This window comes from Meleagris gallopavo, chromosome 1 (genome assembly GCF_000146605.3).
Source record: "Meleagris gallopavo isolate NT-WF06-2002-E0010 breed Aviagen turkey brand Nicholas breeding stock chromosome 1, Turkey_5.1, whole genome shotgun sequence".
NCBI lineage: Eukaryota > Metazoa > Chordata > Aves > Galliformes > Phasianidae > Meleagris > Meleagris gallopavo.
In genome coordinates, this window is record NC_015011.2 from 54,413,276 (window position 1) to 54,439,756 (window position 26,481).

General features: G+C 44.5%; 1 protein-coding gene across 1 annotated transcript in view; it reads left to right on the forward strand.

Moving 5' to 3' along the window:
- Positions 1 to 26,481, forward strand: part of HIPK2 (homeodomain interacting protein kinase 2) — an 83,914-nt gene that overhangs the window by 27,006 nt on the left and 30,427 nt on the right. The window contains exons 2-4 of the mRNA XM_019611463.2: positions 22,263 to 22,386; positions 24,936 to 25,055; positions 25,803 to 25,889. Of these exons, the coding sequence (XP_019467008.2) occupies positions 22,263 to 22,386; positions 24,936 to 25,055; positions 25,803 to 25,889 (331 nt within the window). The remainder of the gene's footprint in view (positions 1 to 22,262; positions 22,387 to 24,935; positions 25,056 to 25,802; positions 25,890 to 26,481) is intronic.

Consider the following 26,481-nt stretch of genomic DNA (forward strand, 5'->3'; position numbering starts at 1 on the left):
CAGCAAACCCCTGGGTGCTGTGCTGTATATCTATTTCTCTGGGCATCTGGGGGAAGGAGAGGAGATACTTTCTTTTACCTTGCTGCTCTGGTCTTTCCTGCAAATTTGTGCCCAGCCCAGCAGAGTTAAATGCTGCTGCCGCTGTTGCGTGCAGGGCTGCTTTGTTGCCATGTCAACTGTGCATGTCATTTGTTTACATTTGATTTGGCAGAACATTTCATGATAAGAACCAAGGCCTCGAGCGACTTTGAACTGGTGGGTGGCTGGGCAGGGGTACGTCGGGATGGGGAGTGAGGGAGAGGGTCTGCACCCACTTTCTGCAAGTGAGGCCACAGATAAACGAATAAAGCCTTTTGCAGCCTCATCTCTGCACTGGGAAGTAGGAAAGTGGGGAATAAATGTTAGAGTCTCACGTTATTATTGATAACAGCATACATTAATTCTCAGGTGGCTTCTCATAGCTCAACCCATCATGCATGAAGGTTATTTTCACAGCCTGTTGCAGCCAAAGTTCTTGCAGCTGGGAAATTCCGTAATTATACAAAATTCCTGACAACTGGATCTGGATTGTTTTCATGTGTTAGTCAGTGATGGGAAGAGATGAATCTTTACAGGCAAAGACCCGCAATTCTAGACAAAACTGTGACAGACTTCCCTGAGGATTTCCCCCAAGTAAAAGGAATACCAGGCCTTGGCCTGAAGCCAGAGAGAAAATATGTCTTAAAGAAAAATGAAAATCTAGGAAGACTGAAGTGGTATGGTGGTCTCCTTAGCTAGCACAACAGAAGTACTGAAAGACTTACTGCAAAACTATTTTTTCCAAAATTATTTGAAAGACAGTGTGGTTTTTTTCCCTTAAACAGAAGCAATCTAGGAAAATTTTCTCCCAAGTCCTGTTGGCAGTTTGCTAGGGCTGTTTTTCCTCTGTAATTGTTACCTGACCAGGAGTTAGAAATTCTCCATCTTCCCATCTGTGCAGTTCTTTGCCATCTGGACATGAGATACTTTGCTTTAGTGTTGGTGAGAGCAGAGTGCTGTGAAACTGGTGAGGTGATGCAATTTCTTCCTCCCCTCTTAAAAGAATGAACTGAATTTAGTATGTGTTAATATGAAAAGCAAAGCTCATCTCAGTACAGTGAGGACCTCAGAGGTTGCCAAGTCCATGGTCCTTTACAAGGTGCCAGCCTTTTGCAAGCCCCTCATTGCAGTGTTGAGCTAGACACAGCAACCACACTGGCAGATTGGCTTTCTGGGGCTTCTGCTTTCATCTAGGGGAAAATACCCTTTGAGTGTGATTTATGTCCAAACCACCAAGCACACCGTGTGGGAACTGTAGGAGAAATGAGTTGTGGGCTAGCGGTATGTTCCCCCACTTTAATCTCCTTTGCTCTGCTCCTTCTTTTGGCCTGACTTTTGTTTACCTGTGTGTGATAGCGTTGCTTTGTGCTCACCGAGGCAGCAGTTATCTTCTGGGGGCACTCTCATGTATGTGTGTGTCCTTTGGTGACAAAGGCTGCCCAAGCAGCACCATCTCCCTATCTCCATGGTGCTTCTAATCCTGTATTCCCCCAAGTGAACATTTATGCCCATTTAACCTAAAGGAAAGTACGGAGTTGGAAACAGGCTTTAGGGCTACACCAGCACTTGCCACCAAATGGAGAGGTACCTGGAGACCAAAGCCTCTAGATCAGTATGTGGGGTTTGTTCCTCCATCCTCTCATTGATGTGGGACTCCAGGTCTGAAGATGATGCAAAGAAGTGGTGTTGGCCTGCGGCTATGCTGAAGTTGCCTGTCCTTGTACCCAACTTGTTACCCATCTACATTAGTCTGGGACTCCCTCTGGTCAAGAATGGTACACATATGGTGGGTAACTAGGTGGAGAAGGTGGGAGTGTGGTAGCATGACCCATGTTGAAGCAGGGGCGAAACGTCTGTTTCCCTTTTTCTTTTCCCTCTTGTACAGTCCAGAGAGATCACATCTAGGTGAAGGGCTAAACCAACCTCATGACTCCTTTGGTCTTTGGCCTCTTCAGGACTGCATAACCACTCTAACAAATGCAACTATTTTTGTAAGGTGGATTCACCTCCTGGCTGCCAACCAAAACTTTTTGAACTTCATTCATGCAGCCTTTGAAACAAACCAGTGAAATATAAAATCCATCAGGTACTACCAACATGTGTAGGATTTAATCTGGCTCCCAACCTGTGTAAGGTTTTATAGGGCACTAGTAATCACATGGCGCGTTCCAGTTCTTGCTTTTTAATTTTCTACTTAAGGGCAAAACTAGGTGCTTTCCTCAGAACATAGGATTCTTTAATTTTAGACATGAGGTCTGGCACCCTTTGTGGAAGCCAGCTGTCTTCTTATTTTCCTAGCAGTGCTTTCATTCTTCTACACTGCAAGCCAGATCTTTTTCTGTGTGGGATCCTTCTCACCTCAGCCCTTTCTCAGTTACATAAAGAAGGGAGAGTGCTAAAGAGAGGCCACACTTAAATTTAAAAAGAAAAAAAAAGTTGAAGCCTTTTCTGATGTGTTGCTACATGCCAGATGTCTGCCTATGGTTATTTCCAAATAAAAGCACTGCCAGGCAGCAGGCGTGGATCTATAATGTTACCTGCAATAGTGAACAGTATACCAGTAATAATACAGGGTGCAGTTAAAAGTAATGCATCTTGGGCTTGAATCAAAAATCACTGAAGTTATGACAGTGCTTTGTAAAGATTTCAGTTGTTGCATTGTTTTGTAGTCTTCTCCTGTCCCACATTTTAAAGTTAGTATAAAATCTAACACCCAACGTGTGGAGGACATGTGCAGAGATAACTTGTAGTTTGGACCACCCTTTGAGGACAAGGGTGTTGTCTGTATTCTTTCAGGATTGTCCCCTTTTTCCTATCTGAATCTTACCCCCAACTCATTGCTGAAGCAGCACTGGTTTGAAGAGGTGCCGAGGAGCAGTGCAAAGTTCTTCTGCTCTGCCTTGGGCTTTCATTTTCCTGAGCTCTGGCTCCTCAGAGATTCATGATTCCTATGCCAAGAGCAGGGACATGTTGTTTCTGTATTTATTGGGCAAGGCAGATGCCCTAGTTCCTTTGTCACTTCCAGCAGATGAGCTTTCCAGATGGGAACCTCACTCCAAATAGTTCTTCAACAAAGATGACATTCCTTGGACTCCTTGTTCTCAAGAAGTGCTCCAAGTGACCTTAACGCATTCTCAGCTGTCTTTTACAGCTAAATATTTCTTAATGCAAGGTCACCAATTGCAATGAATTACTCATAAACCTGATGCTTTTATCTAAAGATGATCTTGTGGCTAACATACAAAGTTGGGATAAAGGAAATTTGTTTGTTTGCTTGCTTGTATGATCTTATCTAAATTATTTATCTCCTACATCTCTTGGTCCTCCCAGCTAAAAAAATGGCAATAATAAAGTGTACTTGCCTTACTCAGGGGTATTAAAGTTTCTGAAAGACCAACAGCTTCATCTATAGAAACTTCTCTATAGAAATTATAGAACTGCAGAGTGCTTGGATCTGACCCAAATAGCTGACCTGCTGTCTGGCTTCCTGCAGCAAGAGCCAAGTGAAAGTTCATTCTCATTGCAGCCAAGTAAGGTAGTTAGCTCTCGTGGACATCCTCCACCAACCTCTGCTCCAAGGCCTGTATAGCTTATGCATTAAGGTAAAGTTTTCATTCTGTTAGGTCTCTCTTCAAAATTCTCAGCAGAAATGCTTCTGCCCGTCATTGGTACTATACCTGGGGACCTCCTGGTCGCCAGCAGCAATTAATGCAGTGCATGTAGCAGTGATTGGGAAGGAGAGAAAGTGATTGACTTTCAGATTCAGGGCTGTTGTTTGCAGGACTGTGCTTGGGGGAAAACCTGTATAAAGGTTCCTGTCTAGAAACTAAGCGTATCTGATGTGGAATTATGGAGAAACAATGAACAGGAAAGTAGACAGAAAGTACAGCTTTTGCAGAGTGGAGCTACACTTCAACGTCCACCTGAGAAGTAGGTGTTGAACGAGACAGCCCTAGATGCTTAGGAGGGCAGTCCTTTTGGCTTCCTGGCAGCCTGTAATTTAGCAGAGTATTAACGACCTTATCTCCTCTACAAAACTTGGTAAACTCTGCTGTGACAGACACACGCATGCAGCTTTCTCCCTGAAAGTCTGGCAGTTAAGACATTCATTCTCCATCTTCTACATGATTTAGCTTTCCCCTGGCTATTCCTCTGGAGTCGCGTTAGGACGCACTGAGCTAAGTGCAGCTGTCTTTACGTGGAGCCGTATTTGCATAGAGCTCCATTTGCATATTGGCTAGTGCTGGCGTACAATATTAATAAGGTATTAAAGGAGAGTGGAGGGAGGGGGAGGGAAGCATGATGACTTCAGTCTTGTCTAAGCAAGGCCGTGCAAATAACTTTCCTTTTATCCAGAATTAATGACTAATACGTTAACTGGCCTTGGAGCAGGATTGTGCCTTCCTGGGAATCGTGTCTGCAGCATCCCACTCTGCCTTCCACGCCACCAGAGATGGTACAGAGCTTGTCCACCTTCAGCTGCAAGGCTGGCGTGCAACCATGCATGTCTGGAAATAAATGCAGCTTTGTGTAGAGCCACAACATGGAGGGAGAGTGGGTGAGCGAACAAAGGAAAAAGGGAGAGATGATCTCTTTCCAAAGTCTTGGTGCTTCCACTCAGAATGGAAGCAGCAGAAAGGGCTGGGGTGTGAGGTGCTCCTATCCCCACGCTCAGCTACTGCTGCGGAAGGTTGGTGGTGACCTGGTAATTTCACAGCACTCCTGGGGAACAGCTCGGTCTTGCTTTGGGGATGGTGCCACGGTATGGGGGAAGCTCTGTTCTTCATCAGTGCAGAAGCTGTGAGGGGAAAAACAAGCTTGCAAAATCGCTTGGCAACACAATTATTATAATAGGGTTTGCTTCTTCCTACACTGCCCAAGTGAATTATTTTCTCCATATGGTGGAGCCAGTCTGTTTTTAACTGGTTCTTCCTGCCCCTTCACCAGATGGCTGTTTTTAAGCAGGACCTTGCAGCTCTTGTGCAGTGCTGAGCTTAGAGCAGGAAGAGGAATTACAGGTGAGAGCAGACGTGGGACAGGTACTGCTGGTCCCGGTTGTGGGGGAACAAACGAGCGAGATGTGAGGTATCATCATCAAGATGAATATTCAGATGTTATCTAACAGGAAAAACTCAAAGCTAGCATCCTGTTTATTTTTGGTGGCTGTGAGGTTTTGATGAGAGCATGGAGCTGAAGGAGCCCTAATGGTCTGCACAACACTAAGTCTTCCCCGTCTGTGCTGCCAGGTCACTTCAGGCCTGACCTGTCACTGCTCATTGTCCTTGTCTGAGGTGTTAAGCACAGCTTTACTAATGCACTGCAATCCTCATCGATCTTCTTGCTATTCTCAACTCCACAAGGCATGGCACCCACTTGTAAGCTTCTTGCTGCTCCTCAGCTCCAGAGGATCCTTGTCCTACACCTCAACGTGCTTGTGCCACGAGCACATCCTCGGAATGCCATGAAAACAGGAAGTAAGCAAAGGACAAAATCTGCAAGAGAGAAAGAAAGAAAGAAAGACATTCCAACCGTAGGTGCAAAGCATTTGAAACAGTTAAACCACTTCTGCAGTTTGTACCTCAGGAAAAGATAGCCCACCTGGCGTCCAGTTTGTCTAGCCAGGCACAGTGCATTTTTGTGTCTAAGGGTCTTCATCACTTGCTTTCAGTCTGCTTTTCTAACAAATCGAGATGTACATGATCACATTGCCACTATGTTCCCCTTAACTTTGAAATCTAGTTCAAGCAAATGTAATGCAGGGGGAGGGGTCTTAATGGCATTAAGTCCTACATGTTTCATGAAAATCGGCAGCTGGGCAGAGATCCTGTTAATGCATGCCCCGGGGGAAAGGCTGCCGTGTCAGCTTGCTGCTTAATGTGCTGCTGCAAGAGCAGCTCCGTACGGGGAGCTCCAGTCTGAGGCCCTGGTCCGTAGGGAGCCAGGCTCTTTTCATTCTGCTGCTCGCAGAACCACTCGGTTAAAGCACAAGTCTTCCCGTGGCTTTTTTTTTTTCCCCTTCTTTTAATTTTCTATTTATTTATTTTTTCTTTGGTGAGACTTGAAAATAAAAATAACACTTTTCATCTTCAAAGGGCTTTACAAACATCAGCTAATTAATCATTCCCTCATCTCGTTCGCTGCTTCAAGGAAGAGTGGGAGAGGAGGGTTTTTTCTGCAAGCGAGTGAGCTGGATTCTCAGAGGGCCCATTGGAGTCCTGGCGGGTCTGCTGTTGCTGCTGCTGCTCCACACCAGATCGCATGGCTTTGGTTCGCCTCGCTGTTCTTTGTTTCTCTAGCAAGTAAATAAATAATGGAATTAAGGAACAACCAAGAGATGTCCCCCAGTGCATATTCCACAGCTGATGGGTAACTCGTCGACCTGAAAACACTGTAAATTGACTTAATTGGAAGGGGAAGAAAATTCCCCTTGTTCAACCTGTACACAGTAGATCTCCAAATTTTCCTAGAAATTGTCTTAAAAACAATTAGGGCTCTTCTTTTCCTAGTGCCCTTTAAGATCTTGCAGGCATTTTCAAAACTAGAAGCTTCAGTTGTCTCCTGGTCCAGTTCTCCTGCTTGACTGGCAAGCTCTGTTCAGGTAAGATGTTGGCCTTATTGCTGACACAGAGAGCTGAACTGGAGGTGCCCACAGCTGGGACACCTGTCAAAAGTCATCTTGTGCTGCTTTCCCTAGGGCTTTGGAAGGGAAGCTTCCTCTGACTACAGCAGGGGCTACTAGCCACTGGGAATTGAGTAGAGAAGGGGCTTGGAACTCAGCATGTGGAGGAGAGGTTTTGTATGGCACCTCTGGAATGTGGGAGCCAAGGTGCGCTGTGATCCACTATGCTTTTTTCCACCATCCTCTTCATTGTTCAGAGCTGGAACTCTGGGGATGGCTGATACTCTGTGGTTTTGGACCCGTGGCAAACATTTGGAAATGCATTAAGAGTATTTTGAACGTGGTTACAGTCGATATGGTGAGTTAGCCTCAGAGGGGAGCAGTGCTGTGCTTTTGGTTCTCTTGGCCTGTGTAAAGGATGCCGGGAGCTCCTTGGTTTTTCTGGGTCCTCCTGGTACCTCACTCTCCATAAGGATGAGCCTCAAAGGAACTGCAAAGGCTCTCACCTTTCTAGGATTCTTTTTCAAAAGAAATTCTGTATTTCCTTTCCTTTTGAAACTACTAGTGCTGACTTTTGCAGTGTAGTTCTTTCTTCTTCTCTTCTTTTCTTCTTTCTGGGGCCCAAAGAAGGGAGCACACACACCTCTGTATCAGTGCATGGCATTTGTTGTGTGGGTTTTTCACTTGTCAGCAATATTTTTTTTTTCCATTTTGCGTCAACATAGTTTTTTTCCAGATTTGGTTACAGTTAGGAAATAAGAATTTTAGTATTGTTAGGGCATGAATTAACTATAATTTCTGGTGGGACAGAAAAAGAAAATATCTCTCAGATCTATGGCTGAAAGTATTTTTTTACTATTGTTGCTGCAGGAGAAGTTTTCCTTAATTTAGACACATTTACTACTATTCTACAACTGAAATTCATGGGTCCAAAAATACTGCAGAAGGAAGAAATGGAGATTACAGAGTGCAAGCTCTCAAAGGAAACTACTTTAGGTTTCCCTAAAGTAAAAACTACAAAATAATAAAGAGTATAAAAAAGACCCTGAGGCTTCCCTGCATCATGAACATGATGCTGTACTTGGAGCAGAAACAGAGCAAGTTCCTTGCAAATTCATTGTCTTCAAATCATTGCCTTGTGCTTCCCCTGCCCATCTCTGTGTAACTCTCATTTGCCTGCCTGAATCTGCAGGCGTAAATGTGCAAGAAATGGATCCGGAGTGACTCTCAAAGCCTTGGTTGAGTCTGCAGGTCTGGTAGATAGGGAAAAAAAGTGTGATTTTTCTTTTAGACCGAGAAATCCAGATCAGGGAGAACGCAGTAAACAAGGAGCCTGGTGATGCTGTTTTTAGACAGGCACCGTTCAGAGTAGGATTGCACTTCAGGAGGTGCTAAGTATGTTCAGCAATATTGGCATTTTGTTTCAGTTGGATGAAGATCCGAGAGCAAATCTGAGCCTTTCATGAATGGAAACAGTCTTCCCTCGCACACCCCTACCTCGCTGCCCTGCAGCGCGTTGTGCACCTGCAGCCCTCCCACCTCCATCCCGCCTCGGCCCCTGTGGGACATCCTTTCTCCATGGAGATGGCTGAAGTTGCGCTGCTGAATCCTTCAGCAGGGCAGCAACACCACGAGGAAACAAAACCTATAATTCATAAAGCAGTCGTGGCTGTTTCTGGTGCTGGGCAGTGGATGGACGCGGGATGATAATGAATGTGAAAAATGAGGCAGGAACATGCGGTAACCTTTGGTGGTTAGCCGTCCGCCTGATCGATGGCCTGCATTGTTTTCTCCCTAACCTTTCTGTGAACCTCTCCTTAGAATAACAGGGGAAATACAGTTATCCCCTTCCTGGGCTTGTTTGTCAGCAAAGCACTCGTGACCAGCCTTGTCATTGCGGCCTAAGTCCTGCCATGTGCAGTGGTGCACTGCATTGCAGCAGTGCTGCTGGGACCTCTCTTATGAAGAAAAGTTGAGGGAACTGGGCTTGTTTAGGTTGGAGAAAAGAAGGCTCCGAGGAGACCTCATTGTTGCCTTCCAATACTTGAAGGGAGCATATAAACAGAAAGGGGTACAATTGTTTACAAGGGTTGATAGTGATAGGACAGGGGGAATGGTTTTAAACTGAGACAGGGAAGGTTTAGGTTAGATATTGGAAGGAAGTTTTTCATTCAGAGAATGGTGACTGGTGACACTGGAACAGGTTGCCCAAGGAGGTTGTGGATGCCCCATCCCTGGAGGCATTCAAGGCCAGGCTGGATGTGGCTCTGGGCAGCCTGGTCTGCTGGTTGGCGACCTTGCACGTAGCAGCGGCATTGAGACTAGATGGTCATTGTGGTCCCTTTCAACCCAGGCCATTCTATGATTCTATGATTCTATGACTTTCTCTGGCTTTATCTCTCAAATCCCAAACTGCTCTGTTGCCCTTAATTTCTAACACAGCCCTCAAGTGATCACGTTTTTGAGAGTTGCAGTGAGGCTTCTGAGCTCCGAACTCCTTTGTCAGGAGGAAGATGGTTTGGTTCAAGCATTTTAGAGGGAAACATGTGATGTACACCAGATAAAATTGCAACACATACAAAAATGTGAAAAATGCCAGGAAATGTTCTTGAACTGCACAGTTGACATAGAGGGCTAAATGGTTACAGGCAGTCATGATAGCAGATAGGAATGTATACATAATGGAGCCCTTTCTTTCAAGAAGGTGGATCTTTGCTGTTGTGTCCTGGGAAGTACTTTTGGTTGTTGTATTTGTTTCTCCAGAGTAATTACCAAACCTCCCCTCAGCCAAAACCATTCCTGATATATGGGGATTTCTTCGCCCTTTACAAGGGCAGTCCTGGCTACTTGCAAAACAGTCAAATTAAGAAATGACGTCCATACTGCAGTGAGATCCAAGGACAAATTAGAAGTTAAAATTAATCAGACGGGATTCATTCCAAATCCCACTCTTGCATGGCAAAGTGGAGGAAAAGTTTATTTTTTATGTCATTTTTTCTGCAAGTTTTGTGTCTCCAAAATTTCTCTCATGGCCATCTAAAGTTTTAACATTCTGAAAATGTTTATATTTTTTTGGAACATCGGCGTAGCTTTAAGGATTTGTTTTGGCAAGAAAAAATTGAAACTGTAAAAGGAGACATTTGAAGAGTCCCAGAAACAAATATATGACTATGTGTTGACATGTTATGAAGGTGTTGGGAGCGACTCCTTACTTAAAATTGTGTTGAAATTTGCACTTACTATGGATTTAAATTCATCTGTTTCACACTTTAATGATTGAATTTAGTCTCCTGATTTGGTACAGAAATACACTGGAGAACAATTGAATTTTCCATGTAATGATTTGAAATGAAGAATGAACTTACTTTGCAAAAGGCTGTTATTTTAAAAGTCTCCCTTCTGAAACGTTACTCTGCCACATGCATCGCAGCTCCTTCTATGTGCATATGCATGCCTTCTTGCCAATGTCCCGTTTTCCTGCCCAGGTCCTGTGAGATGTATGGCATCGATAGGTAAAGTCAGGACTGTGCAGGGCACTAATTGGTGCTTGGAGCAAGCAGGCAGAAAGGCCAAGGGAAGGCCGGGGAATGAGAAGGGCACGGACTGGGGGAGTGCATGGTGCTCAGGTTTGGGCTGCAGAGCCTTGGGCAAGCAAGATGCCAGCTGGAGGGGAGTCTGTGTGCTGCCTGGCTTGGGAGAGCCGTGTGTGACAGCAGCCTGGGATTTTAGCCATGATCCTTTGCCCTTGATGAAGATTTGCTTAAGCTGTTCCACATTGTGTTCCTTGGGTAACCCATGGTGGGACAGCAGGCAGCCTAGACTGTGGCACATCCCAGTGTGTCCCACCGCACCAGGCTGGTGGTTGCATTTCTGTGCAGGTCTCAGCTTAGCAAATGCTGGGCATTGAGTCCCTGAGTCTTGCAATATGACCAGGGATCTGTCTTTTAGGACAGGAACCTTTTTTTGTGTGTTTTTCAACAATATCTAATGCAGTAGTACCTTGGTTCAGCCTCCAGATGTTAGCCTGAAGATAAATGCAATCAAAAGTAGTTAAATTTGGAGGGGTTCATGTTTCCCTAATTCTACAAAAGAGGAGTGTTTTTTGTTGTTGTTGTTGGTTTGGTTTGGTTTGGTTGTTTTTTTTTCCTGAGTGCTATGCCCCACTATTTGTACAGGGAGATTTACATTTTGTTTCCTGGTGCATGTTTATTTTCACAGAACTCGAGTTAAATTTGAAGCTTTTTAGCTCTCTGTAGCAGAAATATCCAGCTCCAGCACTGTGCTGGAGTCCAGTACCAGTTGTGCATACCTCCACTAGGTAGGTGTGTGGGTAGGCAGCCATTCCCAGACCCTGCCCAGGGCTTTTGTAGACCATACATGTCTTCCCAGCATAGGCACTGAGCGGGCCATTCATCTGGGCTCTCAATTTCATGAACTGTTCCCCACAAGCTACTGCTTTGCTGGGTGCTATTTACAGGTCATTTTACCTTTGAAACTGCCTCACCCCCCAGTAATACCATCTCTTTTGAAAATCCCTTCGAAACTCTGTATCATTACCGTTTCTCCCGAATTTCATGAATAGGAGGCACGGTGGTCTACTAGCTGTTCTCAAGGACCCCGCTTCTTTTCTTGGCACTGCTACGCTCTCTCCATATGATCTTGGGCAAATTGCTTCCCCAATCTGTTCCATTGTCACCACACGTCGTTTTAGATCATAAATTCTCTGGAACAGACAGAGTCTCTAGCACGTCATCTTTTAATGTCTAGCATTATGGGGCTCCAGTCTCCACTGGGACTTCTGCGTGCTACAGAAATACAAATAGTAGCTACTAATAATAATATTAAATCTGTGTGGCTCTTCAGAGATAAGTGAAGGACAGCGCTTCCTTCTCTAAGAGGCAGGCAGGATAAGTACTTTATTTTCGTCTTTGTCTCTTTTTAATTAAAAAAAGGAGCCAGTGGACATAATTAAAAGAGAAAAAATAAAGGAAAGCTGCAGAAATTTGATACTTTTAGCCTCAGACCTGCTGCTTCCTCTGTGAAGCCAATCTTAGGATCATGGCCAGAGTCTGGTTTGTATCCTTGTTTGCCAGTGTAGAAATTGTTTGGAGCCTTATATTGGCAGCTGGCTTTGTAGTCAGCCTAATCCCATAAAATCACCATACAGCTTGGTGCAACTTTCACTGTTTTGCTGTGATCAGAAGTCTCAGGGAATGTTACAGATCAGGCCCGAGGAACTTCATTTGGCTGAAATGTGACAGGGCTCTGGTCTGGAATGATAAGGGATTGGGATGGGGCTGCAAGTGGCCGGCTGGGAGGCTGCTGGGGACAAGGAGTCAGCTTCTGACTGCATCTGTGTGCTGTGGGATTTTTTAATTATTATTTAATTTCCAAAGGAGTGCAACAGAAACAACAAAAGGTCTTAAATATTCACAGTGAAAACAATAGATTTGAAAAGGAAAACAAAAAGGTCGAGCCAGATCTGGCATTGGTGGACATTTGGCTCTGAGGGAAGCGAGAACAGCTTGGATTTGCATAAATTGCATACTGTGGGTCAGAAAGCAGTCAGAATTACGGTTGCATTGCAGTGGCATGAACGGAAGCACATAACTGGCATTCTTCCCCTCTTGATCAGATGCCTCCTTCAGGGGATCTCTGCACCCAATACACTGTGGCTCATCCATTCACTGCCTGGCATGGATAGGGCTTTTGTTTTCAAACTATGACTTTTCTAGTCTCTGATTACTTCCATAACCTGGGAGAACCCCTGCCCACCCCTCTATCTCGGGGAACAACCAGGGGTCACAGTGTATTGGACGCAGCTCTGTTGCAGCACCCCACATGCATGTTTCTGTGCTCCTGGGTCAGCGTGGAGCAGCTGTGGCTCGGGGCAATGGTCATGGTGCTCAGCATCACGCATCTTCTCTGAACTTCACAGAGCCCTCCTTTCTGAGTCCAGAGAGATGAGTGTGGTCATGATCTATCCCGTCAGGCTTCCTCCAGGAATGTAGAAAGCTACACATCTGGCTGGGACAAGCTTAGTGTGTCTCTTGGCTGAACCAGGACCTGGCTTTCTTTTCCATTATTGGGCTTAATAGCTTTTTTTTTTTTTTGCCTCTTAAGTTTTCCAGCTCAAGTGCAATGAAGAATTGCCAGATTCAGCAAAGCACTTAAATGTGCACTTAACTGTATTCAGTGCCTTTTCCAGGACTCAGGCAACTATTTGCTTCATGTTACCCGTATGGTAAAGGGCTTTACTGAACTGGAGCCACAGCCTCCAGCAAGGACATACAGTGCTGCTGGAACACTCTGTTGTACAGACGGGGGCAGCCACTTGACAGCCCTTCTGTCTGCAGGTCAGTCATGTTCCCCTCCCATCTTCAGAATTAGAATAGTGTAGGTGAAAGGACCTACAGAGATAATGAGTCCAACAGCCTGCCACTTTAGGGGTGACCAAAAGTCAAAGTGTATTATTAAGAGCACTATTCAAATGCCTCTTGAGCACTGATAGGCATAGGACATCAAGTGCCTTGCTAGGAAGCCTGCCCCAGTATTTGACAACCTTCATGGTAAAAAATTTTTTCCTGCTGTCCAGCCTGAACCCACCTTTTATTCCATGCAGGCATGTCCGTCTGCAGTGCCCTGGGAGCAAAAAGGCACATCTCTTGGCCTTGTCCCTTCCTCTCCTGGGACAGCGTCCACCCTGCCATAGTCCACCCAATGGCAAAGACAAATGGCACCACACAGCTACTGATGGCTGTGTACCTCTCCGTTGATCCACATACAAATGTTTTAGCCTTTCAGCACTAAGAAATCATATTGTTTGGGGAGATTTTGTGTTGTTGGTTTTTTTTTTCCTTTGGGCCTGCTAATCAAAAGGGCAAATCCTTTTTAATATCTTCCTGCCCCAGGCTCAATTCTACTGTATCTTGTCCGAAAAAGCTTTTATTTTCAAGGCACAGGGAAAATGATGTTTATGAAATACAAAGTACGGGAATTTTCTTTCCCCTCTGGCTTTAGGAGGAGAGCAGCTGGTAGAGTGTGGATGAGAAAGGCTTTATCTGTTATATTTTGGTTACCGCGCTTTGAGTGATGGGTTTAATAATTGATAGAGCAATTTAGCAATGATCCATAATCCTGAAAGAAGCCTACGCTCCCCACCCTCTCCTGCTCCCTCCCTCCAAGACTGACAGGCTGCTCTCAGTGTTCTTGTCTGCAGAATTTCATCCCTTGGTTTCTGTAAACAGCCTGACATGGGAGAGGAGAAAAAAGCAACTGTTTCTAAATCTTTTGTCTGGTTTCTGCAGACAGCTGCCCTGCTTTCTCCAGCTCAAGGCTTCAGTCGTTTGCTCTTGCTGAAGGGAACCACTGGTCAGGCCCTAACCTAAACTGAGCAACATATATGCAGTGTATCTATGAGAACGATCCTGCAGATCCTCCCAGCTGTGACGCTTCACCTTATAAAAACAGGCTTCTGTGTTCCTGGATGAATCCATCTTTCTTAATCCCAAGAAAGGTGGATAGAGATGGCATGTGCTTGTTGTGGTTTGCTAGAAAGTCCCCTGGGATTAACCTAAGCAAATATCTTTTCACGGGAGCCTTACACTGACGGTCGTGACAAGCATCAAGACCCAATTTGTGTGCAGGGTATTTCAGTGTCCGCATGAAACCCAGTGTTTGAAGATGGTGCACGTGATCTATATTAGCTCCCCTGTAGGAGCACGGAGCTGTGTTTGCAGGCACATGGCATGACACCCTCTGCAAATTTTAGTTCCCCTAAATCCTGTTCTTGATACCTATATCTTTCTCCATCTATGAGAAGTGAATGCAGAGAACAGAAAAGACAACAGAACAGAAGAGACATAGGTAACAAGGAGGAAAAAAAGAAAAGACAAGCTTATAGGTACTGAATATGTGTTGAGGCAAATAGAGAAGGAAGAGGGGGTTGACACGCAGTCTGGCAGTAAACTGGGTATAAGGAAAGTGAAGTTAGATGTATAAAGTTATGTTTTGCCATATGTATTACATAGATGTCAGATTGACACCAGGTTGTAATTAAGCATGACATCAAGTCAGCTATGCGCAGCTGTATTATTCCTTAAAATTACAAGGGCTGAGGTCCTTTGGGGCACAGTGAGGTTTGTGGTCTCTTCGCCATGGGAGGTCTGTAAAACAAACTGGCTGACTGCTTACTAGGAGAGGCATAGGCACAGATGCCACTGTATCATGGCAGGGAGGGAGTGGGTGGTTTCCCAGGGTCCAGTCTAGGTCTGGGAATCTCTGGCATGATCCTGTGGAGTATTTTCACCCACTGTAATCAGCTCTCGTGGAACATGAACAGTATCAAGGAGTGGGTGGGTTAGTCTGCTTCTGTGATTTATGTGCTACTGAATGCCCTTAGTAATGATAGGTTCTCGAAGCTTGTATGATAATTTTTCGGTTCGAGTCCAGAAGTAATTCTGGTATAACTTGCTTTATTTTGAAAAGACAGAAAGAACTGTGTGTGCACTTGATACAAATGCCCTGGGACCTGCACCTGAACAGCCTGAAACACTCCCAGCTATTCAGTATTTTGCCTGGACGTAGGAGGATTGGGGTCACCTTGCTGTTGGCAAGTGTGTACTTACTGTGCCATACAGAGTCAGAGTAGTTGAGGTGAGAAGGAGCCTCAGGAGGTCACTGAGCCCAACCCACTACTCAGGGTACAGTCAGGTATGCAATCAAAGTGGGACTTTGTCTTTCTGAGGCTTGAAAGCCTCCAGGAATGGTGATTGCACAACCTGTACTCATAGTTACTTATCTGCTCAGTGGAGATGTTTTCTTTCTCTGCTGTGGGATCCTTCCCTGTTTCAGTTAATAGCTGACATCTCCTTCTCCTGTGGTGCATGTCACAGGGCTCCCTCTGTTTGGTGTCACCCACAAACTGGACGAGACTGCGCTATACCTCCTGCTCTGGGCCAGTGATAAAGATGTTAAGCAAGATGGGTCCTGGAATAAACCCCTGCCGTACCTCACTTGCTGCCGGCCACTAGTTTATATTTGTGTCCTGTAATATAAACCATCTCTGAAGGCTGAGTGGATACAGTCCTCTGAGCTGATACAGATATTTTTTGATGTGTTGCAAACTAATTTTGGGGGGGGGGGCAAGGGCACTGCAAGCAATGCAGCATTGGAGCTACCCTCTAGCACTGGTTGTGCTGGTGATCTAATGGCCTGGGAAGTCATTCTGGCTATCCCCTAGTACTTTCCAGAAACTGTTTGTATCTGTGTCTGACCTGCGAAATACAGGGTGTTAATGTGAGAGGTGAAGTGGTGAGGAGTGTCACAGAATGGCTTTGTTTGGAAGGGACCTTAAATCCCATCCAGCTCCAATTCTCTTGCCATGGTCAGGGTTGCCACCCTCTAGATCAGGTTGTCCAGGGCCCCAGCCAATGTGGCCTTGAACGCCTCCAGGATGGAAAAAGCTAGTGTTAATCTTTGGCTCCCAGTAGATCAGCATGTCTTCTTCTACATTCCTGTAGTAAGAAGTCATTTAGGGCTGAAAATGAGGGACTGGAAAAGGTGTCATGTACTCTACCTCCTTGGACTCAGGGCTGAGGGTGCATGTTATGGTATATTGCAATAAAAAAAATACCTTCACAAAATACAGAAGGTCAAGTCTGCAGATATGAAGAAAACTCCATAAAGATGCCAAATAAAGGATGTAGTTTGGAGGAGGATGGAACCCCATCACTTCAAGACTCACTGCCATTATGTGGTAGCTGTATGTGTGTGTAGTGTTCGTGGCCCCACTGCTATCTGTCCTATGGCACCGGCGGGTGCCAGGCAGTGCTCTCCTGGAGCTGCTGGTCAAATCCCAGAGGAGCGAGGCCTGTGTACACAACTGGTCAGCAAGTGCCCACTCACGCTAACATATCAGACTTGTGCCTCCCCTGATCAGAGTTTTCTGGATGGAGATGTGACAGCTTCCAAAAGTTCAGGCATTGGCAGGAGTAACTAACATGTAGAAGGTGGGAGGCTGTGCCGGCACCGCATCACTGTAGGTTTGTCTGTACTGCCAACAGCTGTCTGCAGCCTCCTTCTACAAACATCACCATGAAGGCAAAGAGCAGACTTGTAGAAGGTGCCAGCCAGTACCTGGTTTGGGGTTGTTTTTTTTTCTGATGTGTATACTTGCATAGGAAGGCCTATGCTGAGTGACACTCAGCTATGGGGCCCTCCTAGAAGGTGATGAATTATCCCTGAGCAGGACAGTTTTAAAATTCAGAAAGAACCCAGCTCTTTGAGCCCATGTCTGTGAAAATGAATTTTTTTGGCATTTGTTTTTAATGCCCTGTGATGTGTGGGTGAAAAAGTCGGTGAGCTAGACTGGTAATTAATTTTCCTGACAGAAACACCAGACAATGAAATTACCCTGCCACAAAGCTGGGTTGCTAAAGTAAATACTCTGCTAGCAGTAGGCCTGCAAGCAGGATGGGGTCATGTGTGAGGTGCAAGCAAATGATTGTGCTTCTGTCTTTGGGAACCTGGGGGGACCCTCATGCATTGGGTGTGATTGGAGAGGAGATGTGTGTTCTGTGCCAACACCAGCAGCTCCCTGGAGAACATGTGTACCTTCAAGCTCTGTTCCAAGTGATAAGGGACTTGCTGAACACAGCACTTAACTTAGGAGCAGGCCACCTTTTCTGTCCAGGGCAGTAATTCTGTGTGGGAAAGGGGCAGAGCTGTGATAAGTGGGGATGGGCTGGCTGCTTCTCAGCTGGAGGTGTGTGGGTGAAACCCAACTGAAGACAGAGACCAAAGAGAATGAGCCAGGCTCTTTTCAGTGGTGCCCACTTAGCTGTGGGCACAAACTGAAATGCAGGAGATTCTACGTGAATGTCAGTAAACACTCTTTAGGTGACTAACTTAGGTTAGGTTGTTTGGCAGAGGTTGTCTATAGAGGCTGTGCAGTCTCCATCCTTGGACATCTTTAAAAAGCCATCCGTACGTGGTGCTGGGCAACCTGCTGTAGATAGCCCTAGTGATGGGCCTGTTGGCCTACACAGGTCTCCTCCAACCTAAACATGTCTATGATTCTGAGATTTGGTCTCTCATGGGGGCAGTTTACTTTCCCAGCTTCGTTGTGAGTATTTTCTAACTTTGGTGAGACTATAATACTAGTGAGGTACATGTGAGATGCAGACCAGGCTGTGCATGCTTGCCTGCCACTCAGGAGTGCATTTGATTGAGAGACATTGAAGGCAGCTCACAGGAGAGAAAGGACAGAAAAGGTGAAGTTTTGTTTTCCCTCCATGTGCCTCATACTGGAGGCTGAGATTACTGCTGAGGGCACTGCAGATGAACCGCCTGCACATACCAAGGTATCTGGCAGTGAGCTGCCTTTGCGTGGTTGGAAACAAGGTCACCACCAAAACTGAACAGTGTGGCGAGTCTGTGTTTAAAACAAGCAGTGTTATCAAGGAGGGAAGCGCTTCACCGTGCAGCCATGAAGTGGCTTGTTGAAGGCAGTGTAAACCACGCAATGCTGTTTGGGAGAACTTGCTGCCGTGTGAATTTGGATTTATAATTGCAATACTATGATGCGCACACTTTATTTAATAGAGTACTTTACCCTGTGATATATTGTTACCAGCTGCAAAATGGAGGAATCCCACATAAGAACTGCCTAAGACACAAAAATATTTTCTTTCCCCATGGAAAAGAAAATTACACCATTCTTAAAGCAGCCAAGTTAAATCTGAGTGCTTTTAGGAATAAAAGGGTCAATTGTGGAACGGCTTATGTGCACGTTTTAGGACCAGAGTTATTTAATACATTAATTATCTGTGCAAATTGGGGGACCAGCAGTGAAGTGCTGAAGTGTGCAGACACCACGGAATTGTTAAGGTTAGGCTGCAGGAAACATTTCAGGGACTTGATCTAGATTACAGACAATGTTATTCCAGATCAGTGCAACACTGAAAGGCAGTAAACATATGAAGAGGAAAAACAAACTATTTCTACATAATTCTGTGTCCTAAATTAACTGTAGCTCCCCTGAAGGAAAGGACTGTGTGTCTCAGAGGAGCTCCCAGATAAAACATCTGTTGAAATGCCTCGTGTCATTCCAAAGGCAAACAAAATACTAGGTTCAGGGAAGACTGGAATGCAGAAACATTCTGCAAATAGCATAAAATAAGTCTGGGGAATATCCTTGTGTTTAAATCTGTTTAGTTTTGTTCAGCCTGTCTCCAAGCAGTCGTGCTAGGAAGAGGAGCTTTATGTAGAGTCAGATGATGGAAGAGGACTAAACATGCGAGGGGTGGTAAGCTGAGAAACTCGAAGCTGCTTCATTCAGAAGGAAGGCAAACAAAGGAGAATAAGGCAAAGAGATAAAAATACTTTCTGCTAAAAGAAAGGTGATTCAGGAACTTCTGTTTTCATCTTTAGGCCAATCCATGTGAACATGAAGTGAGAGGTGACACATCTAAACCTGATAAAGGAAAATTAGTCTTTAAACAACAGGCTTCAGGTGTTAATTAAAGGAAAAGGTTGTCCATGGAACTCTGTGCCAGAATGTGTAGATGGCATTAAGATCTCACCTTTTTTCGAAAAACTGGCATATGTGTTTGTTAAGAAAGGTGGGAGTTCCTTGTGTTTGATAAAGGTGTGTATGCAGAAGGATCTGTGCATCCATAACTTGGCATACAAAACAGTCTTCACCTGACAAAGGTTCGGAAGACTTTTTATCAGTGGACAAGCTGTTTAGTTGCAGAACACGTAGCTTCTTCCACCGAAAAGCTTGGCACAGGCAATAACTGCTGCTGGACTGGGCAACTTCATTCCTTCTGGAATGACTTCAGCTCTCTTACATATGATAAAGAGGACATATCTGCTCAGTGAAAGTCTGGAAGCCTCCATGGTCTGTGATCCCTGTCCTTGTGGTGTCCTATTGACTGGTAAATTGGTGTACATAAGGCCTCATGTCTGGTGTTCTCACTGTTTGCTGTTCCAAAATCATCATTGGTACTCTGTTTGGGACTGAATGGCTGATGATTACAACTAATGCTTAGACTTGGTAGAGTATGATGAATACCAGCTTTCAAAAAGGTAAAATAAAATAAAAATATATCACCACCTCCCTTCTCCACAATGATAGGTCAGGTTTAATGTAAGGAATGTCATTCTTTTAAGCTGCTTTTTATGTGTCTACACTGTATGGATCTTGGTTCTGTGCTTTACTTCCCAACAGTATGATGGGGACAGGAGATGCAAACTTTTTTTTTTTTTAAATGTGAAAAAGAAATTCTCTCTGAATTGCTATACTCCAAAAGCTGGAGCTTTAAGAAAAACCCACTGTACAGCTAAAGACTCAAAAAGATTAGAAATTTCAGAATCTCAAATTCTAGGTCAGCCCTTCTTACAGGGGTCTGGAGGTGTTGGCAGCACAAGTGTGGAGAGAAGGAAGGGGCTGTGTGCTGCATATGACAGCAGTGCATGCGTGTTTTATGAACAGGGTGGTTTCCAGACGGTATCACTTTGGGAATATCCCACTACTAGTCTACCCCTCTGCTCCTTCCACATGAGATACTGGGACGTGAAGTTCAGTGTGAGGCTGAGCTCTCATTAGTGACCAGGGACATTTCGTTCACAATGTGGAAGGCAGACAGGGAGAGGCAGATGGCTTTGAATGCAGGATTTACATAGTAATGAGATTCAGGTCACCATAGCTGTCTTTTTCTCTCTGCATTTTGTCTAGGTGTCGACTAGTGTGTAGGGATGGCAGAATAGGAGGAAAACGAGGAAAATTAACCCTTTGTTCCTAAGTAGAGATTGGTATAAGAATAAAGTTTTCATGGTGGGCTGCACTAGCAAGGCTAAAAGTAGCTGCTTTTTAAGTTTCTGGCATGTTGTTTTTGTGGGTTTTTTTTTTGTTTGTTTGTTTTGTTTTGTTTTTGTGGGAGTGGCATGAAGCAACCTCACCTTAAAATCCTAGTATTTGCCTTCATATTTACCTTCTTTGTTGCTAGTTTGAGGCTCTTGTCATTACCTATCAACCCCAGACTGGTTGTATGCTGAAGATGGGGCATGAGTTCTTCTTATACAGTCTTTGCTCATTTCTCAGAAGAAAAAAAAAACAAAACAAAAAACATTTTGCTTGGTTTCTTAGCTGGAGACTTGTCTTCACATGGCTGTGTAATGGCACAATTAAAACGTAATGCTTTCCACTGCAATGGGTAATCCTTAGTATGATCTCAGTGGTGTCAGACTTTATCCTGTTGACAGATTGGGAGACTGGGTACCACGGGTCCTGTTTCCAGCTCTGGACACTTGATTTGCTCAATTGTCAGACATTCCCAAAATATGCATCTGGGCCTAAGAAATCCTCAGGCTATTTTTAAAATGATGAAAGTTTCTTTCATCATTCATGTTTCTTTTTTTTTGTTGCTTTTTTTTAATATATTTAGAGGAAGATGGGAAGGAAAGTTTTCCTTTCTACTGTACATCACCTGACCCCAGAAAGTGAGGCTTTAGAAGACAAGAGCAGGAGAGAAGCTTTAGTTGGTCCCTGTGTAAAACAGAAGTCTTAGCATTGAACTGCATGTGGAAATATGGGTTGAGGTGGGAAAATTAAAGTCTGTAACTTGTGGAAGTCTGAGCTAAGAGACCATCGTTGCATAGTTGGGATCTTCCATGATTGCTCAGATATCTCTACTGCTCAAACATGAGAGATATTCTGCCTGCCGTACATGGGCAGCCCCAGTGCAGAGGAGTTGGGAGGAGCAGTGGTGCATCCTCCATGTGCCTGGGATCCTCATGGAGATCTGGAGCCAAAGCTTTTGCCTTCTCATCTGATTCCTCAGCTGGGCTCATGCTGAGACTCACTGAGCAGAGGGGTTTCAGTGCATATCTTCTGAAGTAGACAGCAAATATATGGTGAGGCTGCCTCCGCTTTTTGCCCATTCCATCTAAAAGAGAAAAGAAAATCTAATCAGGTGTCTGGGACAGATTGGAAAGCAAAGGCTTCTTGGCTACTTCCTCTGAGGAACAGTCTTATATCTAATAGAACTAATTAGGTCATTTCTCTGTTTTATGGTATCCATTTGTTTAAAAAGTTAGTAATCCTTTTATACCAGTCCTATGATGATTATTTAATGGTTGGCTGCTTGTGAAGCCCACTGCGCTTGGTGAATAGGGGATGTTTTGTAGCAGAGCCAGTGCAGTTTCTCAGTGAGCCAGGCCTGGAAGCCTCCCGTGGGGATCTTATCTGGGTGGCCTGGAATGTGACAGTGGTGGCTCATTTTTCCACCTGTCGAATGAAAACTATGTGAGTTCTCTTTTTGTAAATTGCTGTGAAATGTAAGGCCTCAGTGGGGCTGTCTCTTGACTAAATGGGGCCAGAGAACTCCTCTGCAAAGATAAATATTCACCAACTAATACTTGATAGCAGATATTTTGCCAGCAGCCAGCGGAGCCCTATAGCAGGACTGTTGTTCACTTACTGTTGTTCACAGCAAACAGCTTCCTGATTATCAGTGGGTCCATTCTGGTTGCTAATGTTTTCTAACCCGTTCCTTTGCAGAGCCCCGGAAATCATCCTCGGTTTACCATTTTGTGAAGCAATTGATATGTGGTCATTGGGATGTGTCATTGCAGAGCTGTTCTTGGGCTGGCCTTTGTACCCAGGAGCTTCAGAGTACGATCAGGTTGGTACCAATGTTACTCTGGCTATTGATAAGAGCACAGATGTGTTGTTTTTTTCTTTTACTGTGACAAAAAGATGGCAACTTTTCCTGTTTTTACTAACAGGAGATATTTGCACGTGATTCTTGCCATCCCATGTCAACTTTTTCATTATCCACTTGGAGTACACTCAGTAGCCAGCGTGCTGCTTAGCATGCTAACAATTAAGAACTGACTGCCTAAGTGAATTCTCAACCAAGAGTAAACATTCCCATTGACTAGAGAACTCTGTACATGTCTCTAATCATTGAACAGAGCAGGCACCCTCTCTCTACAGTAACAGCAAATATTAAATAGAGGTTTATTTGTTGGAAGAAACTGCATGAACTCTACTGCATTTTATAATCTCCTTTGTGAGGGTGTATATTAAAAGCAGTGACAAGAAAGAGAACATTCACAGTGGTGTAAGTTTCTAGTTAATATAAGCTGTCATGGTTCTCTCCCCATAGGCTTTTATGCTTCTTTTGTACTCCTAAAACATAGCACAGTGACTTCTAGAGTCAGGGCTGCAGAACAGTTTCCATTCTGATAGTCTTGCTTAGCTTTCTGCAAATGTGGCCTGGAAAAGGTCTTTTCTCTTTTCGGAAAAAGAAAAAAAGCAAAAAACAGGGTAAATATTTTTTTCATATACGAAAATGTTTCTTTGTCTCATCTTTCATAAATAGCATTTTTTAGCCAAGAGCTTTGAAGGTGAAATTTGGCAGGGGAGATATCCCGCGGTGAAGAGCTGGGTCATTAGCGATTCCAAAGGAAATCAGACATAGCTGAAAAACCTACAAGCATTTGAAAATCACACACTAAGCATGAAGAGCAGATTTTTTTCTCCTCCCCCCGCCCCCTGCCAAAGAGTCATAAAACGCACAGCTGAAAAAGAAATCACCATATGTACCTGTCCAGCTTAACTGCTTCCTCTGGTAAAGTGCCGTGAAGGCTCCTGGAGAGCTGGGAAGGGGCAAGGGATGAGCCTGGCGCCTCACCACAGCATATGCAGCCTTACAGCCTGGTGCTGGGCTGCAGGAAGGTGCCTGGAGCTCCTCAGGTGTCCGGGTTACCATGGACGTAGGGAGCTGCAGAGCTCAACAAGGTACACTTAATGGGTCAGAATCAGGAGTGCCTGGAAGACTTGGAAAGCTCAGCTGCTTTTAATACCTCTGTGTTTGTTTCTTTGTTACCTCTCTCTGTCTCTTCTCTCAAAAGCGTTTTCCATTTTCCCATAGAGTAGATGAGTGTTTTACAGATTTTGCAGAGTTTTTCGGAGTGAAACATTCAGAAGTCAGGAAATGCTATAATTCAGGTTTTGTGTGCCACACTAGGCATGCATTCTATCAGTCTTTTATTATGTAATCACATGCCCTTCCTCCTCTGAATCAATAAATTCTGGAAACACATGGGTAGCATCTTTTTAGCTGTGTAGCCTGTGGCAGCCAGGACACAGTCATGGAAGTAACTCAAACAGCAAATGAAGTCGTGTAGGCAGTAGTGATAAGGATTTCACACACTGTGAGGGTGTCATTTTGTTTGAATATATGAGGGCTGCTCCAAAAGTAATGCTTCCTACTTTGTTATGTTGGCCCACAACATCAGAGGCAGATGTTGCTGCTATGGCAGTGGAGGTTGAAGCAAAACCAGGTAATCGAATTCCTCCATGTGGAAAAAATGGCACCCATTGACATTCATTGATGTTTGCTGAATGTTTATGGAGACCAAACAGTGGATGTGAGCGTAGTGAGGTGGTGGGTGGTGGGTTTGAGCAGTGACAGTGGTGACAGTGGGTCACCTCCACTGATCCAGATTCATACGAGTGCATCATGCACATTCTTATTCATTACTGATGAAAATCATAGAATCATAGAATCATAGGCATAAGTACTGGTGGTAACTGTATTGAAAAACAGTGCTTTGTAGCTGAGAATTTGCTCTTTCAGAGAGTGCTGTAGTGATCTTTGTATCTGTTGTAGTTTCCATGGAAATAAATAGGAGACATTACTTTTGGAGTGACCTAAGTATATTTCATCCAAGTTCAATGACAGTCACTTCACAGTTTTCTGTTTTCAACTCAAAACTGTTCCTAGGAAAAGCTATGTGCTCATATGGGGGAAAAAACAGCAAAAGTTAGAGCACAAATATCAAATTACTGAAATTACCTCCTGGAGAGGAGAGTGTGACATAAAAAGGTGCAAAGCAGAGAAGCTCACCACTGAAAACTCTGTCGGTCTTCCTCTTTAACCTCTAAAACCCAGGGACTTTCCTTCCTTCATCCATAGACTTTCTGGCAGCATATCACAAGGGTAAGTTTCCATAGATGTAAATGATAAATGGAGGAATGCCATATGGGAATTCTCTTTCCTGTCATTCCTTTCAGTGTGGGTTTTTTTTGGTGAAGTCTGACTTCTCAGTGCATTTTCTCTTTTTTTCTTTGTTCTATTGTTTTAAATGCCTCCTGCCCTTCTTCAGGGAAGACCTCCAGAGATCTTCACAGGATGAACAGTGACCTTTCATCCTTTTCTTACAGATTCGCTATATTTCACAGACGCAGGGCTTACCAGCAGAGTATTTGTTAAGTGCAGGGACAAAGACTACAAGGTTTTTCAACAGGGATACAGACTCACCGTATCCTTTGTGGAGGCTGAAGGTAGGAAGAATTCCCTTGTTTCTTTTGCCTTGCTGTTGTTGGTTGGAAGTAAGGAGACGACCAGGTCACTTCCAAGCCTAAGTCTTGCTTTTTGCAATGCATTACAGACACTGGGGTGGGTATAGCCCAAGGTAAAACTGCTGTCACAGAAGTTTGCAGCCCTTAGCTCACCTGCTTGGCACTGCTTTGTGGGAAATCTAAGTCCAGAGTTCATGTGGAAATCTCCAAGTACTCAAACTGATGTGCAATTTAAATGAAACATGCCCTGGGCAGACTTAGCTCTGATATCTACTGCATTGAGGGGAAGGGGAAAAAAAAGCAAGCAAGCATTTGGCTTCTGACAGTCATACCCTCTCGGAATGCAAGTGGGCCTAGAATCTCTTGTATTAGCACATTTGGTGGCTTTCAGTCCCCAAGGAGAAAGAACAGTGGACTTCTGGCCATAGGGATGAGATGCTGAGTCTCACAGAGGGTGGGAGTGTGGGAGCCCTTTTGGTCTTCTACCATATCCGGAGGAGGAGTATCCTCCGAAGTGAAAAAGAAGAGACAAATCACCTTGTGATGTGAAAATTATCATCATAACCACAGTCAATATAAATGCATAAATGTATGTGCTCAAGCAAGAGATATGCAGTGGTCTCCAATGAGGTCAGGGTAAGGCAAGTGGAGGGTAAGGTGGAAGTGGCACACAGTGTGTAGCTGGTTGCTGAGCAGTTCTGCTCAATGCCTTTTTCCTGTTTTGAGCAGACACCAGATGATCATGAGGCAGAGACGGGGATTAAGTCGAAGGAAGCAAGGAAGTATATTTTCAACTGTTTGGATGATATGGCACAGGTAAGAGCATTGGTGAGTAACAAGCACAAGGCTGCTTTTCATGCTTTTGGGCAACACCAGGAAAGAGAAGTTGCGTGATTTCTGTGCGTACCCCATTCTTGTGTGCCCTGTATCTGCTCCTGAAGAAACAGTGTACCCTATATATACCTGCTCCTGAGAAACAGCAAGTTTACACCTACCAGCTCATCTCATTATGTACTGCTTTGCTGAGGGATCCATGCACAGGGGAACATGTCCTTAGTGTGCTGTAGCAAAGCAGCTTTGGAAAATGACTGAGTCACGTGTATACATGTCACAGTCCTGTATTTTCTCATCTCTTCAGTGCCCCTGCGTGTGACAACTGGCAAGTCACCTTACTTCTCTGAACTTTAATATTTCAGTTTGTAAAATGGTGACTTTGGAAATACCCTGGCTGTAACAGATGATGCTTTCTCTGAAGTGTGACTGGTTCAGGGAATGAGGAGTACTAATTCACTGTGTCGATTCCATGTGGTTGTGAAAGTTAATTCCAGCATAACCACTCCTGCAACTGCATGTCTGGAATTTGTGCTAGCAAAGGCTGCATACTGGAGCATTCACAAGCAAAACATGC